The 16,399-nt window shown below is 37.7% G+C and overlaps 1 protein-coding gene across 1 annotated transcript; it reads right to left on the minus strand.

Annotated features, from left to right (window-relative positions):
- Positions 1-5,372: 5,372 nt before the first annotated feature.
- LOC121264019 (protein NRT1/ PTR FAMILY 5.5-like) lies at positions 5,373-9,953 on the minus strand. The gene is made up of 5 exons (XM_041167045.1): positions 9,162-9,953; positions 8,889-8,932; positions 8,460-8,674; positions 7,161-7,726; positions 5,373-6,368 (listed from the first exon to the last, which is right to left on the minus strand). Exons 3-5 carry the CDS (start codon positions 8,541-8,543, stop codon positions 5,456-5,458), a joined length of 1,563 nt encoding a protein of 520 aa, XP_041022979.1. The 5' UTR covers positions 8,544-8,674; positions 8,889-8,932; positions 9,162-9,953; the 3' UTR covers positions 5,373-5,455.
- Positions 9,954-16,399: the final 6,446 nt, after the last annotated feature.

Here is a 16,399-nt window from a genome sequence, read left to right on the forward strand (position 1 = left end):
GATGGAGTTTTGAGGTTCAAGGGTAAATTATGTGTGGCTACAAATGGTGAAATAAAAAGAATGATTCTTGAATAAGCACATCACTCCCTTTACATAGTACACCCAGATAGCACAAAGATGTATCGAGATTTGAGAGAATATTTTTGGTGAAATAATATGAAGAGGGAAACTATAAATTTTGTAAAACAATGACTTACATGTCAGCAAGTCAAGGCAGAACACCAGAGACCGACAGGGTGGTTGCAACCACTTCAGATTTAAATGGAAGTGGGAGCACATTGCTATGGACTGTGTGATAGGATTACCATTGATACCGAGTGGTCAAGATGCAATGTGGGCAATAGTAGACCAACTAACGAAAACTGCCCACTTTATACCCATTAGAGTTTCCTACAAGATGGAAAAGCTAGCTAAATTATATGTGTAGTAGATAGTCAGATTACATGGGTTGCTTGTATCCATCATATTATATACGGGCCCCCGTTTCACTTCAAAGTTTTGGATAAGCCTATAGAGGGCCATGGGCACCAATTTGAATTTCAGTACAACTTTCCACCCACAAATGGATCTTCAATCAGTAAGGACTATCCAAATCTTGGAAGACATGTTGAGGGCATGTATTTTGGATTTCAAGGGGACTTGGATGCGATACCTACCTTTGGTCCAATTTGCCTATAATAATTGTTACCAAGCAAGTATTGAAATGGCAAATTATGAAGCACTGTATGGAAGGAGATGTCGGTCCCCCTTGTACTGGGATGAGGTGGGTGAGAGATGCATCTTGGGGCTAGAGATCATACAGAAAAAAACAAAAAATATAAAGATCATCTGGGGTAGACTGAAGACAGCATAAAGTAGACAAAAGAGCTATACGGACATTCGCCGTCGCCAACTAGAGTTTGAGGTTGGGGAAAAAGTGCTTATAAGGATTGCACCAATTGGAGGAATAATGAGATTTGGGGAAAAATGGGAAGTTGAGCCCTAGGTTCATCAGGCCCTTTGAGATTCTTGATTGAATTGGCCCGATGGCTTAAGAGTGGCCCTATCACCAGCACTTTCAGGTGTGCACAATGCGTTCCATGTGTCCAAGCTGAGGAAGTACGTCCCCGAGCCCACCCACATTATTGACTTCGAGCCACCTTAGATTCAAAAAATTCTGACCTATTCTGAAGAAACAATATGAATTTTGGAATGGAAAGAGAAAGTGTTATAAACTCGAGTTATTTTATTAGTTAGATTATTATGGAAACATCACGGCATTGGAAAAGCATCATGGGAGATAAAGGAAGACATGCAGGTCAAGTACTCACACTTATTTGAAGGGAACCTTGATAACCCATACCAGATTACGAGGATTGAATTTTTATAAGGGGATGGATGTAAGACCCAAAAAAAGGGTGCAAAATGCACCGTTTCATCAAAGAAATTTCCCTTCCTTTCCTCAGTCATGTGCCCTACTTTTTTTTCCCTTCCTTCGCTGACACCCCCCCCCCCACCCCCACCCCCACCTACTCTCAGACCTTATTCCTCTTCCATTTGGTCACCACTCGATCGAGGTCACTGTTCACGCTATCGGATTAAGCCATCTACGAATTCTGTGCAAAAAATTAACAAGGATAAAACAGTTATGGTCTTTAACAGTAATGTAGAAAAGGGGTTGAAGGAGGAGATTAAACTATTATGGAGTAACAGTGAAATTCAACAATATGAAAAATATCTTGGGTTACCTCCTTTAGTTGGTAGATCTAGGTCTAGAGCTTTCCAGTCTATTAAATAAATGGTTTGGAAGAAGCTTCAAAATTGGAAAGAAATATTAGTATCTCAGGGTGGAAAGGAAGTGTTATTGAAAGCAGTGGCTTTGTCTATCCCATCATTTTCTATGAATTTTTTCCTTCTACCATCAGGTTTATGTTCTGAGTTGGAGAGTGTAATGGCAAACTTCTAGTGGGGGCAAAGGCATGATGAGAAAAGAATCTTTTGGGTTAGTTGGGCTAAAATGTGTGAACCAAAAACAAGATGGGGTATGAGATTTAAGGATCTTAGAAATTTTAACCTTTCTCTCCTTGCAAAGAAAGGTTGGAGGTTATTGCAGGATGATGACTCAGCTCTTCACAAGTTGCTTAAAGCTAGGTACTTCTCAAAATCTAGCTTCTTTGATGCAAACTTGGGTTATTGTTCATCCTATACTTGGAGAAGTACATGAGAGGCTAAGAAGTGGGTGACGGAAGGTTGCAAATGGCGCATTGGGGATGGAAAGTCAGCTCACTTATGGACAGATCAATGGCTACCATATCACAGATTATTAATGCAGGAAGACAATTTTGTTGGGCAAAATAGTGATGATGTTGTTGCTACTATTATTGATGAAACAACTGGATGGTGGAAATTACAAAAGATTAGATCTCTCTTCAATCCAAGAATTGTTTCAAAGATTTCTAAAGTTGTTATTTGTCCAGGTAATGCAGCAGACAAAAGGATTTGGATCTATGAGACGTCTAGGCAGTTTTCAGTAAAGAGCTGCTATCGTTTTATTTGCTCTCAGGGAAGGGGTTGTAATGCTGAATCTTCAAGTATGAGCAGGCAAAAGAGACTGTGGAAATTATTTGGAAGATGCAAGTCCCTGACAAGATTAAAGTCTTTACTTGGCGAGAGTGTAGAGAAGGTTTGCCAACTAAGGAAAATTTGCTAAAGAAAAATGTTTTAACTGATGGCTTGTGTAGCCTTTGTGCATTGTCACAAGAAGATATGCATCATGCTTTGCTTAGTTGCCCTCAGATTAAGGAGGAATGGAAAGAATATTTTTCTTTTCTGCCTAGCAACACTAGCTTAAAAGTTTTTGACATAACTTTGAAGCTAGTAGAAGACAACAAAGCCGATAAACTGGATTTATTTTTCAGTTTAGCTTGGGCCTTCTGGTATAGAAGAAATAAGGTGGAATTTGAATAAGTGTGGTTGAGTCCAAAATCTGTGATTAATCATGCTATAGGCCTTATGCAGAGTTTTAAAGTAGTTAAGGTTAAAACTAATGTGCAGTTGAGATCTCATTTCAGTTGGCATTCACCTCTTGTTTCAGTGTTAAAGCTAAACATGGATGAGGCTATGTTTGAAGATATGCAGAGAGCAGGTGTGGGAGCTATTCTTAGAGATGCAAATGGCAAAATGCTTATGGCCACATGCAGGGTAGAAAATGAAGTGGAGCATCTAGAAGTGATTTAGTTATTGGCAATATTTCGAGGATTGCAGCTATGTTCTACTATGAATGTCGCACATATTATTGTTGAGAGTGATTGTTTGCTTCTTATTCAATCTTTTCAAAATGATAATATGAGTGATTCTTTGTTAGGTGCACTGTTTACAGAAGTTCAAAGGCTTAAGCATTCATGTTTTGTTTCATGTTCCTTTAATCATGTCTATAGGGAAGGAAATAAGGCTGCTCATCTACTTGCCCATAATGCATGGAGAGTTGAGAATACTCAAATGTGGTAGGATTGTATTCTAGACTTTATTTCTCAAACCATTTGGCTTGATCAATGTTTGTAATCGTCTTCTCTAATGAAATGATGGATGATTTCTTATTAAAAAAAAAAAAAAAAAAAAAAACTTTGCATATCTACGTTCATAAATTTTAATACAAAATTCAATTTAAAAGATAATTACTTTTTTTTAATTAAAAGAAAATTACTTAAAATTCAGAAAACCCAATAAATAATATATTAAAATAATTCTCAAACTCTTACACGATTTTCATACCGATAAAGACAAAGCTGCAAAACAAATTAAGCTGCATGGAGACGACTTGAAGACTTGAGGTGGATAAATGGAGAACAAAGATTAGTCTCATTCCACAAAGCCAACCACTTTGCAGGTAAGTTTCTTTCTTTGGTTCCCAACCGACAGGCCCCTTCTAGCCACGGGTGAGAACCCAAACCAGAGATAGATCATTTAGATGCTCGGAAAAGCTGACAAAGAAATAGATTCAGACTTGAGTGTCAAAAAAGATCCACACAGGTTAGTAGAATTTTAGTTTTTTGGCTGTTTTTCGTGGTCTTCAGTTATGTGCTGGTATGGGCATCACAAATTTACTTGTTGAATCTGATTGTCTACTGCTTGTTGAGTCTCTACAGAAAAATGATATGGCTGAGTCTACATTGGGGGTGCTTTTTGCAGAAGTTCAAAGATTAAAAAGCTGTTTTGCTTCATGTTCTTTTATTCATGTTTACAAGGAGGGTAATATGGCAGCTCATAAGCTTGCCCAAAATGCTTGAAATGTAGAGACTATTGAGATATGGGAGAATTGTATTCCAGACTTTCTTTCTGATCAAGTCATTTGTCTTGACAAATGTCTGTAATTATTATCTTCAATGAAGTTGATTTCCTATAAATATATATATATATATATATAGAGAGAGAGAGAGAGAGAGAGAGAGAGCTTAGAAGTCAATTTTTTTTATTATTATTTGTTTGTTTAAGAAGAAGCCAAAATTGTTGATGTTACAACAACTCAGTTATTCATCTTTTCATATTTTTGTGGAGATCCAAGAATTTAAGTTGGAGTAAGATGTGTTTATAATTTTTAGGAAGGTTAGAGGGTTTTTCAATTTTCGGGAGAGTCAAAAATACTTATTGTTTTAAAAAACAAGTAATGAAGCCAAATATAGTTAAAAATATAGTTTCTACTGTTAAAAAATTATTTACTGTTTAGTAACTATGCATATGTTTAAAACATTTTTAAACATGTTACATTTGTATAAAAACAATTTAAAAATGTACTTTTTGAGACAGAAATGACATAAAAGATCATTTATTTTTTAAAGATTATGAACATATCGTTAAAAGTTTCGAAGTTATAATTATCTAAAAGTTATATGAGTATTTTTACCCATTGACAATCTTTTAAGAAGAATTAAAATTATATTCTGCGTTATTCGCAAAAGCACTTTTGAAAAAAAAAATCAAAATGCTTTTCCTAAAACGTATTTGAGATTAAAAAACAACTTAATTTTTTTATTAACAAATTTTTAAAGCTACTTAAATACTTTTTTAAAACTCTTAACACAACTAATCCAAACATGCCCTAAATCAGATATGGTGAAACATGAAGGAGATTGAAGGGTGAATTGAAAACAAGATCGAGTTATGGCATTGACAAACTTCATTCAATAGATATATAAGATAAAAAATGCTACTTTACCTACTCAATTTGTCTCCTCATTTTGACACTTATGAATTTTAATTTTTTTATTTAATTATTAAGGAAGTAATTATTAGTGTATTGATATATTTTTATATTTTTAAAAAATATTTTAAAATTATAAAAAAAATATGAATAAAAAAATAAAAAAAATAAAAAAGACATTTTAGCCTAGCAGTCACTGAACGGGCAGAGTAGCACCGCTCATGTAAGATTACAAGTGTACCAGAAAACACAGCTTCATATATACTTGAGTTTGTACATCTAATTTAATGAAATATGGAAGGAAAAAATGGTGCCAAGCAGCTTCTTGACTATCGAATCGGTCGTAAACAGTTCACCAATCGTCGCCTTAAGGTGTTGACAGATGTACCAGATTGACACCAAGATGCACAACACAAGATTTATGGATGACAACGCTGCTAGAGTCAGATAGTAATAATCCAAATGACTCTCATTCAGTGTTTCCTGAAACCAACTTGAACTCCTTCCAATTTCGCTGAACTTACCCGCCGCTTGAACTGAAATGACACTGCCTATGGGTCCTAATCCAAATGCAGCATTGGTAGAAAGTCTCAAGTAGAAGCTTACGGAGGAAGAGTACTCTGGAGCGATACAAAAGCGAGCAATGCTGTAGCCAGAGACTATCTCAAGGTCACCACAAAGGTAATCAGATATTCCATCAATGGCAGCAAGAAAGAAATACTGTGGAAGAAGCCAAAACATGCTCATTGGGATTTTCGCGTCAGGTCGATCCTCGGTCAAGTCCAGCCTCCTCGTCTCAACTTCTGCAGCAATGACACAACATACTACAGAAAATAACATTGCTGCTATGACTCCAATGGGGAATATAGATTTTCCAAGTCCCTTTTCAAATAACTTTTTAGCAACCACTGCAAACAGTTTGCTGAACACAAATTTTGTAATACTATGGAAGACTAGTAATATAAAAGAGGGGACCGTAAATCCTCCAACGACATCCTGCATGTTGTTTGCTTGTTCCAAGAAATAAGTGTCACCTATGGAACTCACGACCCCGCACATAATGAAGGTAATCCACAAAGGTATCATGCGTGCAAAGATTTTGGCGTCCTCTAATTCTGTTCTTTTGATAATGTGTTCTGCTTTTTCATCTGGAGTTTGAATTTGGACGATAACGACATCCTTGACAAAGGACCTGCAATTAAAAAAAAAAATAAGCGTTTCAGGAGATCGTTATGGGCAATAGGCTTTCTGCTACTTAATAAATTGTGCAAGATGTCCTGAAAAGTCCAAGATGTTAGCACATTATAAAAAGGGTATTTGGTCAAGTGTCGATGCTACCGAACCTGTAACAGACCGATTCTTACAGATCAAAAATCAATAAACGAATTAACTCTAATTACCTCATAGATCAGTTAACAATATTTGCTAACATGCAGTAGCTGAAATTCTGCTACCATGATTTTAATACTTGGAATGGAAACAACATAAATCATGAAAAATGATAAGATCGATCATTGCTTTCTAATAATTCCATCAGTCAAATTTCTGCATTGAAAACTAATAATTTTGAATCATCAAGTTTCTAGATTAGTGTGCTACTAGTATAAGTTTTACTGCAGTGTATTTATTTCTTTAACTTGAGTTGTGTTTTGTGAACTTTAGTTAGTAGCATTTGAAAGTACATGTCTGATCATGGCTTGTAACATGTAAGGTGAAAATCTTGTAAAAAGTTCTACTTGTATTTGCTGGAATTACGTAGTGATTAACATAGAGGTAAAACGATTGCTCTTCCTCTTTTCCTCTCCCTTATTTCTGCACCAATTTTCTGCAGGAAATTCTGCATTAAGCTCCTCATACTCCCCTGTTTTCTTCGTCCAATTTGCTACCTTCTTGTGTTAAATCAGTTTCTGGAAAATCCAGCCAACATTATGTGTGTATGAGAGAGAGAGAGAGAGAGAGAGAGAGAGAGAGAGAGAGAGAGAACCTGAGGGAGTGGGTGCGAGGCACAAAGTGACGACTAGGTTGATGATTATCGTAGACTCTATTAGAATGTTGTGGGAGGCGACAAAATATCATTGAAGCCGAAGATACCAACACTCTACGGACAGTTGTGAGAAGACCCACCTGCGGTGCAGCATGTTTGTATGAAGATGTGCTACTCATGAACAGAAGGGTTGCCACTACCATCCCTATTGCCGGTATTCCAAATTGGACATACCATGGTATGTATGAAAGTACAATAATTGCAAGGATGACAAGTAACACAATTACGCATCTTCCGAGTATGCGTCCGAACTTCCCTGGCCTTTTCCTTTTCTTTTTCTGATCATCATCTTTATCAGTCGGTGTTTGGTTTTGGCTTTGTCGTCCCAAGAAAGAATTCAAGGATGCAGTTTGACCACATACCCCAAGGGCTTTGAGGGTTAACGCCATAAAGAATAGAAACTTCTGTAGATCACTGATACAGTTTGGGCGCAACCATGCAGGACATGCGTTTGTTCCAGATTTGGAAAGTAACTGTAGTGCTGATATTGCCAAGATGCCTACCCCCTGCGGTAACACCAAATGATTAGTATAGAGATCAAGTACTCCGACTTGGTCAAAATATATATAACTGGCTAGCATTGTCAAAGCAGACCAAAAGTCGATAAATATAATAGACATTTTTTGACACAATGAAGCGACTTATTTCGTTGCAGAGGTTAGGACAGAGAATAAAAATAAAAAAAAAAGGCCTTAAAAATAAAAGAAAAGTCTTAACAGGTCTAAACGGTTCACTAACGGGTTAAGCAGATTAAGCCATTAATGACCTGTTAATGAATCGTATCTTAATAAGTCAACTTGTTTTGATTCGAATCCGTTAATATCAAATCCGAATCTGCTAATTTCTTATCGTGTTCACGTTGGATTAACAAATTATATCACATATTACCACCCCTATTTCAAATAAAAATGCCAAAGTTTCTCTTTCGTTATTTGTGTAATTAAGGACAAACTTTTTCATTGTTGCGCCTATATTTTACAATGGCATTTGAAGTGACAGACATACCCGAACATTTGCATGTAGTAGTACAATATAAATAAATTAAGAGTAATGCTATTAACAAGTCTCGAATTTATAAATCTTGCGCAAATATTTTGTAAAAAGATAGACTCCACGAGACATAGTTGGATCCACTTTTTTATAAAGTATTTATTGCCAAGAGGCTTAGAGCTTGTATATATACCATTAATATTCATAAATTATTATTTAAAAAATGAGCGGAGATGTGAAACAGCTTACACAGCTATAGGCAAGACTGGAAAGCAAGAGCATCCAATATTCACCCATGAAAGCGTCTACAAAGAAGGCCATGCCTATAGGCATTATGGCTTCTCACCTTTGAACCCGTTTATAATGGCCGCAGAGTGGGTAATGCCAAGTTTCCAGATTTCTGTTAAGTTATGTCATAATGTCCCACATCGCGAACTCCACTAGTTTGTGAGCCCATGCCAAAACTGAAATAGAAGAAGAAGAAGAAGAGTGTGCATGGGGTGTGTATATTAGTATCAAATAGTTACAAGATGGAGATTCTCCATAGTTTATGGTGGAGTGCATGGTGCTTAAACTCGGATGGGTACTGATAAACTATTTCAATGCTATTCAGATAAGCTCATGATGATTTGCTACGTACATATATACAACTAGTAGATTATTTAGAGATGTACGTACCTCGTATTCTGAATGTTGTCGTCTTCACCCATGACCGCCATTTTCTGCGCGCAGTGCAAAGACGTACAATAAAAGTTATGAGTTGGAACAAGTGTACGTACTATAATTCAAACTTAGCTGGCTAGCTCTACGATATATAGAAAGAACTTATGATGATGATTAACTTGTAAATGAGAGATAAATTCCAAGTTGCAAGAACAGCGTTCATAAAAATGGCATGTAAGAAATTCTAAATTAAGTTTAAAAATTAAAAGTATATATATATATGCTTACTCCAAGAATTGGATAACTTTGATTCTGAAACTGGATACCATGTTCATGATGACCAGTAACCTCCGCTTTCTGCAATAACAACAATACTACGTACAGACGACTTTGTGGACGAAATATGCGTACGTCGCTGCTAATGTGGCAGAAGTCAACGGTTGTTTAAAAAAAACAAAAGAAAGGAAAGAAGATCAAGACGGGAAGGAAAGATCCTCACCCAGAGAAGGAAAACTCTATAGACAGTCGATTTTGTTTACCCTTTGGCGCACGAATCCACTACGGGAAAAACTCAAACGGAAAGTTTCTGTCGAAGAGAAAGTCACGTTTTGGGGTGCTGGGCGGGATTTGAAAAATTAAGAGATTAAAATTCCAAAATACACCCGGTTTTTCCCCATGAACTAGGAATAATTACCATCAAAATACCAGACTAAAAAATGATGAGAAAAATGAGGGTATTTTGTATTAGATTCATCACAAATTGAAAGAAAAAATAAAAATAAATCTGCTAGTTGTCGAGAGGATCTGAGCAACTGGGTTTTTTCCTCCTCGAATCAGTTTTCATTTCTGCCATTGAAATACTTTCAAACCAGATCCTCCTTGCTGCTCTTCTTAACCATTCCGCTGCCATTGCTGCTGACCATGACCTTTGCTATTCCATTCCCAGAAGTCAGGAAAAGAAAAAAAAAACAAAAAAGAAAACATTGCCCGGAGAGATCGAAGACCCACATGCATATATAAAAGCTATAAAAAAAATGGCCTTTACGTAGGTCCTCTCTCTCTCTCTCTCTCTCTCTTTCTCTGAGGTGGATATAGTATATATAAACGGAGACCAAACACTAGACGCTTGAGGTTTCTTTTTTTTCTCTCTCGCGCCGCGCCCCCCCGCCCCCCCAACTCCTTCTAACCAGTAACCACGCGTAAGAATCCATACGCGTAAGATTCAGAAGGGATTTTGTATGGATTCTTACGCGTATGGGTATTTTACGCGGCGTAAGAATCCATACCCGTAAGATTCAGATGGGTATTTTACGCATGGTTTCAGTTTTTGTTTTATAGCAATTTTTTTCATAGAGCAGAATTTTTTTACATAGTAGATTTTTTTTATATATAAATAGATTTTTTTTTTATAAAAAATTTACATTTTATTAAAATCAAAAAATTAGATCGAATAAAATTGAAAAATCGTTAAAAATTAAAGCATCGATTTAAGAATATAACGATTTTAAAAAATAAAAAATTGGTATATACTGGTTCTCGATTACGGCCCAGGCAGCACCCCCGCAGGGGCTTTCGGTTTTTTTTTACTTTCTTTTCCTCCAAAAGCGACACACGCACCAGAGGTCCTCTGACCTTTCGGTTTTTGGACGCACCGGTTGAAAGACAAGGTTTTTCCTTTCTTGCTTTTGGACGGGCACAACACGAGGGGCCCTGGGGTTTCTTTTTTTTTTGTCTTTTGGGTTGATCAATTGCGGTGACATTTGAATTTCTTTGGATAAAATATATTTTGCCGCGAAGAAATTCGTCCAAAATAATACTTTTTCTTCGGATAGAATATATTTTGCCGTCAAGAAATTCGTCCAAAATAATACTTTTCACGCGAGGTAAAAATACTTTTGCCGGCAGGTTGGGTCTCCGGAAATGGTTATTAGCGGGGAATAATTGTAACACACCTCAATAGATTACTATAACTAGGAGTAGAACCAGTCTAGTCCGATATTACGGCTAGGAAGGAAACCTTAATATTTAAGGTCTTGTCTTAAGCACGTGGGCTGGGTCAATTGTATAGGGCCCGTTGTCTTATCTAGTTTACCTTTTTGAATTAGTCCGTTTGAGTCTGTTATGTTTACTGGACGACGTTGGCTTAATGGGTTCGTTTAGGTCCATTTCTATTTTTATGGTCAATTATTTAGTAATGGGTCAGTTATTAAGTTGAGTCTGTTGGTCAGCATTTGACCAAGTCTATCTGTAATTTCTTTAAGTACTCTTCAGTGCTTCAGTAATACAATTATTCAGTTTCTACAAACATTGAGTTACATATTGGAGGTCCAGGCCCTCAAAGAGCCTACATAATTTACATACTAATTTTCAGCCTTCATAACAGTGGTATCACAGCCGCGTTCCTGCGACATGGCTGAGGATACATGCCAAGCTCAGTTGGCGGAAGCAGTGTCCATGCTGAAGGGAGAAACCGTGCACCTACGGGAAGAATAAGACCAACAAAAACATATGCTGGAAGCAGTGTTACAATAATTGAATAATTTGACAGCTTCTTATGAACAGTTGGCAACAACAACAGGTAATCCACCAAAAGGAAATCATGTCAGTAATAATCCTTTATTTGAAGGGAATTGAGGCATTCATGCTAGAACCTTAAGGTTGGATTTTCCAAAATTCAATGGGTCTGAACCCATGGAATGGATCTTAAAAGCACAACAATTCTTTGCTTATTTTAATACTCCTGAGAACCAAAAATTGCAGATAGCCTTTTTTCATATGGAATGAAAGGTTCTTTCTTGGTATTGTTGGTTAATGGATTCAAGACCTATTGGTGGATGGGAAGAATTTGTTTCTACACTTAAAGTGCGTTTTGGACCCTCAACCTATGAGGATCCAGTAGGGTTGTTCACTAAGTTGAGACAAATTGCTACTATTGAAGAATATCAAACAGAATTTGAGTACCTATCTAATAAAATCAATGGATTAACGGAGGAATTCCGTATTAGCACTTTTATTAGTGGGTTAAGGGATGATTTGAAGATAATGGTGACCATGCTTAAGCCTAACTCCATTTCAGCTGCTTTTGGGTTAGTTAAATTATAGGAGGAAGAAGTTGCTTGAAGAAAAGGAGGAACCAGGAAAAACTTAAATCCAACCCAAACCACATTTCCCGACACACCAAAATTACTTGCACCTGCACCATTAATGAGATTACCACCACCACCACCCAGACCTGAAAACAGAAATTATCCCACTGCCTACAACCCAAACTGAAAACCCACATTTCCTATAAAAAGAATCTCTCCTGCCCAAATGCAAGAAAGAATAGAGAATGGGTTTTGTTACTATTGTAATGAGAAATTCAATTTTAATCACAAGTGTAGCCGGCCAAGGATTTTTCTGTTTGAAGGATTAGAGGAGGAAGAAGAGGAGGAAGCTGAAACCAATGAAGGGAAGCTGAAACCAGTAAAGGAAAGCTCAAACCAATGAAGGAAAGCTGGCCCTTATTCAATTAGATGACCCTGTTAAGGAAGAAAATGAGTTAGGGGAATTGCTAGGCATATCACTGCATGCCATGGCAGGTTCACTATCACCTAAGACCATGAGGATTGAGGGCTTTATTAATCATCAAAAGGTTTTAAATCTTGTGGACACAGGAAGCACACAGTTTTGTGGATCCATATGTAGTAAGGAGATCAAACCCGCCAGTGGGAGAAAGCCAGTTGACAGTTAAAGTGGCTAATGGAGATAGCCTTCTTTTCCAAGGTTACTGTAGGGCAGTTCCTATCCAACTACAGAATTTAAGGGTTAAAGCTAATATTTATTTATTGACTTTGGGAGGTTGTGATGTTGTGTTAGGGGTTGATTGGCTAAGAGGTCTCGGGTCCATCTTATGGAATTTTACTGACTTAACTATGCAGTTTAATTTCAGGGGAAGTGAATGTAAGTTTGCAGGGGCTACAACCACCCTGAGAATCGTTAGAAGAAGAGGAACATATTCCTAAATTGAAAAAGGGAGCTGTTAAAGGAGTTTGGCTGCATTTAATTGGAGGGGAAGTGAGGACAGCAGAAGAAGCCAATATACCAGCAGTGTCAAAAATAGTGAAAGATTTTGAAGCTGTGTTTTCAGAACCCCATGGTCTACCTCCACCTCGGAGTCATGACCATAAAATTATTTTGCAGGAAAACTCAAAACCATCATGTGTTCGACCTTACAGATATCCATATTACCAAAAAACAGAAATTGAAAGACTGGTGACAGAGATGTTAAGAAGTGAAATTATACGAGGGAGTCAAAGTCCCTATTCATCCCCGGTGTTGCTGGTTAGGAAGGCGGATGGGAGTTAGCGAATGTATGTGCACTATCGTGCCCTCAATAAAGATACGGTAAAAGATAAATACCATATCCCTAACATTGATGAGCTATTGGATAAACTTTATGGGGTTGAGATTTTTTCTAAATTGGACTTGCATTCTGGTTACCATCAAATCAGAATGCATGAAGGGGACATACACAAAACAGCTTTTAGGACCCATGAGGGTCACTATGAGTTTTTGGTAATGCCCTTTAGGCTTACCAATGCCCCCTCCACATTCCAAGGGTTGATGAATGAGATATTTCGACCCCATTTAAGAAAGTTTGTTTTGGTTTTTTTTTTTTTTTATGATATATTAATTTATAGCAAGTTATTGGAAGACCATCTACACCATTTATAGATTGTACTAGATACATTAAGATCTCATCAATTGTTTGCAAAACAGTCAAAGTGTGTATTTGGTTGTAGTGTTGTGGAATATCTTGGTCATTTAATCTCTAAAGATGGTGTTAAACCCCACAAGATTACAGCAATGCAGAGTTGGTCACTGCCCAGAAATTTTAAGGCCTTAAGGGGATATTTGGGTCTCATTGTGTATTACAGAAAGTTTGTGCAGGGTTATGGTGCCGTAGCAACACCCCTAACAGCTCTACTTAAGAAGAACTCTTTTGTATGGTCTGACAAGGCTCAAGCAGCCTTTGACAAATTGAAAGAAGATATGGTTAGCCCTCTAGTTTTAAAATTACCTGAGTTTACTAAGAATTTCGTGGTGGAATGTGATGCCTCAGGTGAAGGGTTGGGAGATGTGTGAATGCAAGAAGGCAGGTCGATTACTTATCTAAGTCAAGGACTAAAAGGGAGAAGTCTTATGCTATCTACTTACGAGAAGGAGCTGCTGGCCTTGGTGATGGCCATAAGGAAGTGAAAACATTACTTGGTGGGGCAACATTTCAAGGTCCGTACTGATCAACAGGCCTTGAAATAGCTTTTAGAGCAAGGAGTGGGCACCCTTGCCCAACAGAAATGGGTATCCAAGTTGCTGGGTTATGATTTCTCGATGGAATAAAAAAGTGGAAAAACCAATAAAGTGGCAGATGCCCTATCTAGGCTACCTTGTACAGAAAAACCAAAACCAACAACCAACCAAAACACCATACCAGAATCCAGCCCTTCCTCCCAAACAGAACACGAACAGTTGTTCCTCCACAATACCCAAACCAATCACCCATACTCACAAGCCAAAAGCCTCATGCAAACCCAATGGATAGGAGAGCTAAAGAAAACTTACCCCCAAGATTCCCAATTACAGGAGCTGTTGAGCAACTACTATCAGGGGATCTTGGACCAAACTCAGTACCAAGTCCGCAATAACTTACTCTTTTACAAGGGCAGGTTACATCTGGGGAACTTGGTGCCATTCCAACAAGAGATCATGCAGCAGTTCCATTGCAATCCATTAGGGGGCCACACAGGAGTATATAAAATATATGCTCGATTGAAAAAAGAATTTTACTGGCTTGGTATGAGGAGGGATGTTCGAGCCTTCATCCGAGCTTGTGATACATGCCAAAGAAACAAGGTGGAAACAATTCAACCCACAGGCCTGCTCCAGCCTTTGCCAATTCCCACCAGAAACTGGCAGGATATAAGAATGGATTTCATTGAAAGGCTGTCACCTTCAGGAGGACGTACAGTGATCAGGGTGGTGATAGACAAATTGAGCAAATATGCTCATTTCATGTCTCTTTCACACCCATATACAGCAGTGACAGTAACACGTATTTTTCTGGACAATGTATTTAAATTGCATGGTTTTCCACTAACCATTGTCAGTGACAGGGACTCAATCTTTATAAGCCAGTTTTGGAAAGAACTTTTCAAATTGAGTGGCACTAAACTTCTACTGAGTTCAGCTTACCACCCCCAAACTGATTGCCAAATAGAGGTGATGAATAAAGTACTAGAAGGCTATCTGAGGTGTTTTTCAGGAGACAGACCACGAGACTGGTCTGGCTAACTCTGGCTATGTATGCTTACAATACATCAGAGCATACCTCAACTAGGGTTTCACCATATGAAATGGTCTACGGACAGCCACCCCTAAGAATGTTACCATATGAAATAGGGTCCACAAGGGTTCAAGCCGTGGATGAGGAACTCAGAAATAGAAAGCTTATCAACAAGCTAGTCCAAGAAAACTTATAGGAAACACAAGCCAAGATGAAGTTATATGCCGATCGAAAAAGAACTGATAGGGAGTTTCAAGTAGGAGACAGAGTGTATCTAAGGTTATGACCTTACCGACAAATGTCCGTCGTGCTGCGAAGAAACCTCAAGTTATCATCGAGATATTATGGGCTGTACACGGTGGTTAAAAAAATAGGAGAATTTGCATAGAAGTTAGATCTACCACGAAACTCACAGATCTACCCTATTTTTCATGTTTCTTGCCTAAAGAAAAGGGTTGGAGAACACATAGAGCCACTTACCAAGCTGCCAAGGGTAACTATGGAGGGAATCTTAAAGACTGAGCCTGAATTGATTTTGGATCGGAGATTGATCAAGAAAGGATAGAAGACAAGCGGGGAGATGTTGGTATAATGGAAAGGGATGGCCATAGAAGATGCGACATGGGTGGAACACGAAGAGCTCAAACGGCGTTTCCCAAACCTTGAGGACATGGTTTTTTGAAGAGAGGATATGTTACGACTGTGAAGGAAACCCTAATATTTAGGGTCTTGTCTTAAGCACGTGGGCTGAGTCAATTGTATAGGGCCCGTTGTCTTATCTAGTTTACCTTTTTGAATTAGTCCGTTTGAGTCTGTTATGTTTACTGGACCACGTTGGCTTAGTGGGTTCGTTTAGGTCCATTTCTATTTTTATGGTCAATTATTTAGTAATGGGTCAGTTATTAAGTTGAGTCTGTTGGTCAGCATTTGACCAAGTCTATCTGTAATTTCTTTAAGTACTTTTCAATGCTTCAGTAATACAATTATTCAGTTTCTACAAACATTGAGTTACATGTTGGAGGTCCAGGCCCCTCAAAGAGCCTACATAATTTACATACTAATTTTCAACCTTCATAACATCCAGTTTTGGTCAAAATTCCCCTTTTGATAAATACAACCATTTCCAGCCAGCCAACCTTTTCTCTATCTTCTCCACCACCCCATCTCATATAACTCTATTCTTGAAAGTTGCTCCCAGCAG

Source organism: Juglans microcarpa x Juglans regia, chromosome 5D (assembly GCF_004785595.1).
Source record: "Juglans microcarpa x Juglans regia isolate MS1-56 chromosome 5D, Jm3101_v1.0, whole genome shotgun sequence".
NCBI lineage: Eukaryota > Viridiplantae > Streptophyta > Magnoliopsida > Fagales > Juglandaceae > Juglans > Juglans microcarpa x Juglans regia.